Below are 2,886 nucleotides of genomic sequence, written 5' to 3' on the forward strand. Positions count from 1 at the left end.
CACAAAAACCTCCTCCTGGCTGATCGGATCATCAGGTCATGACTTCTTGTTCCATAACGGGGGTCCAGTTCTTGAATTTCCCCCAAATTACTGTTAAGATATTCATGGCACTCAGTCACAGTCTCAACTGCCTTCATTAAACCCGTATGACTGATCATTACAACACACACAGAAAGTCTGATTATAACCACACATGATATACAACCACATGAATAATGAGTTAACAGATGACACACCGGCATCAATGAAAACTTATTAACATCCACCCCTAAATACAGACGAGTACACACAAGAAGAATCACATGATTCAAAACTGCACTATGTTTGTTTTTCACAAAAACTTCATATAAATAATCAAATGACTCCTCTGAATCAAAACATGAAAATCCACAAAATTCAAAAAGCAAGAAAATCCTGTCAGGTAATTAAAAAAAAAAAAAAAGCTTTTCAAACATGTTTTTGTCCCTCTGTATCCCTCAGTGACCTTTTCCACTGGAAGGACCAAAATCTGTTCTTATCCGCTGCGTAACATTTGATCTTTAAGATTTTTCACAAAACAACACTATCGTCTTTTTGACATTTAAGCAAACTGAGGTTCATGAATGTTTGTTCCTTTTTATTAGAATTATGACTTTCTGCATACAAACTCAGTAGAAATTGTTTTAGCTCGAGCAGAATCTACTTTCAGAAAACTGTCTGGTTTCACTCTGACCTCAAAATCTTTTCGACAAACTCGGTAAAACAGTGTTTCTTTGATCTGAACATTTCAGATTAATGTAAACATTATTATAGATTTCTTTCTTTACACAATTTTAATCATTAAGTGGACAACAAACAATAAGATGTCAAAGTAGCAGCCATAAAGTGTGACTGACAGGTGATCTCTGTGCAGAGAAGAAACAGCACAACAATGATGGAGACCAAAGAAACTGAAACACACATTTTAACCAACTGTCCCTCAATGACTTCTGACTATTTCAGCTTAATCAACTCTGCAGAGTCTCCATGATCCATAAAAAGACCAACTCCAGCATAGAGTGACTGAGTGAATGTGGTCTGGACTCTGTGGAGGAGAGTCATGGTTTCAGAGACGCTGTAGAAAGACAGAATACCTGCTCTGTGATCCAGGTACACTCCTACTGTGGAGGACTGAGGACCTGAGAGGACAGTTTTGATTTTTCTAAACCAAACGGTATAACTTTGTGTGTTACAACTCAACAACCAAGACTTTTCATTGAATCCAAATCCACATTCATCTGACTCTCCTGCTCTTCTGATATCCTTGTATGCAACTGCTACATCAACTGCTCTCCCTCTCCACTCCACCTCCCAGTAACAACGTCCAGTCAAACTCTCTCTACTCAGGACCTGATAATAATCAGTGAATCTGTCTGGATGATCAGAATAAAACTGTTTTTGTTTCATTAATATTGCTTTTCTGTTCCCCTCAGATAATAACAGCTCTCTGTGTGCTGTGTTTGGATCCAGTGTGATTTCTTGAGAATATTTTAAGAATCCAGCTCTGGTCTTTGGCTCTGATGGTGACAGTAAAACATCCTCTTCAGTGACTGTCAGTGAGATGTTTGTCCATTCCTCTCTCAGGATGTCCTGTAGTTTATCTCTGGTCTCTGACACAGCTGCTGTCACATCCTCAAAGTACCTCAGAGGACCAATATTGATGCTGGATGAGTGTGTAGACTCACTGAGTGCTGACAGTGAGGGGTAGTTGTGTAGAAACTGGTTGTGATCCTCTGTGTGTGAGAGCTGCTCCAGCTCGGCGTCTTTCCTCTTCAGCTCATTGATCTCCTGCTCCAGCTTCTCCTGAAGCTCTTTGACTCGACTCACTTCAGTTTCCTGCTGGGATCTGACCTGCTGCTTCACATCAGAGCTTCTTTTCTGGATCAGACGGATCAGCTCAGTGAACATCTTCTCACTGTCCTCCACTGCTTTATCAGCAGAGCCATTGATGGCCTCCACCTCCTGTTGAAGCAGCTTCACATCTTTCTCTTGGTCCTGGATTCTTTGCTGGATGTTTAGTCGTCTCACCTCGAGCTCCTTCTGCTTCTCAGTCCTTTCTGATGCAGCTGGGACTGTTTCATGGCCTTGATGACGTGAGCAGATGTTCTCCTGGAGCTTCTTGGAGGGGGCCACCAGCTTGTGTTTCTTTAATGGAGCTGCATCATAGTGAGGTTGGAGGTGTTTCTCACAGTAAGAAACTAAACATACCAGACAGGACTTGGTGGCTTTCAGTTTCCTCCCAGTGCAGACATCACAGGCCACATCTTCAGGTCCAGCATAGCAGTGATCAGCTGGAGCAGCTTGGAGTCCAGTCTTCTTCAGCAGTTCCATCAACTCTGTAAACATGGTGTTTTTCTCCAGGACAGGCCTCGGTGTGAAAGTCTTCCTGCATTGAGGGCAGCTGTGGATTCCCTTCCTGTTCTCTTCATTAAAGTGTCTTTTAATACAGTTCATGCAGTAACTGTGTCCACAGGGAATAGTCACAGGATCCTTCAGTAGATCCAAACAGATCCAACAAGAGAAGGTTTCTTGGTCCAGTCGATCTCCTTTCTGTGCCATTTCTCCTCTCAGTGTCAGTGACTGTGTGAGTTTCTCTCATATAGAAGTGAACCTATTTTTAGAAAATATGTGGACAGACTGGAGCTGCTGTGTTTCAGGTAGAAGAGGGAGGAGTTATCAGACTTTGGCTTGTTCCAGGAAGAGGAGCAGTTTGAATCAGACACTCTGTTTAGCATATTTAAAAAACGTAAGTCAAGTCTGTTGTAGGTGTAAAATTCTGAGCAGTTTCCATGTAATCAATTAGAAATCTGCAAAATCATCAGTAAACACTGATAAAAGCATGTTTAAAGAAGAAATTTAAGATTTCCA

The 2,886-nt window shown here is 41.5% G+C and overlaps 1 protein-coding gene across 1 annotated transcript; it reads right to left on the minus strand.

Moving 5' to 3' along the window:
• Positions 1–643: 643 nt before the first annotated feature.
• Positions 644–2,577, minus strand: LOC115797526 (tripartite motif-containing protein 16-like protein). Its single transcript, XM_030754119.1, has 2 exons — positions 2,281–2,577; positions 644–2,133 (listed from the first exon to the last, which is right to left on the minus strand). The coding sequence occupies exons 1-2, from the start codon at positions 2,575–2,577 to the stop codon at positions 973–975; spliced, it is 1,458 nt and encodes a 485-aa protein (XP_030609979.1). The 3' UTR covers positions 644–972.
• Between the last annotated feature and the right edge of the window lie 309 nt (positions 2,578–2,886).

Source organism: Archocentrus centrarchus, chromosome 18, assembly GCF_007364275.1.
Source record: "Archocentrus centrarchus isolate MPI-CPG fArcCen1 chromosome 18, fArcCen1, whole genome shotgun sequence".
Taxonomy (NCBI): domain Eukaryota; kingdom Metazoa; phylum Chordata; class Actinopteri; order Cichliformes; family Cichlidae; genus Archocentrus; species Archocentrus centrarchus.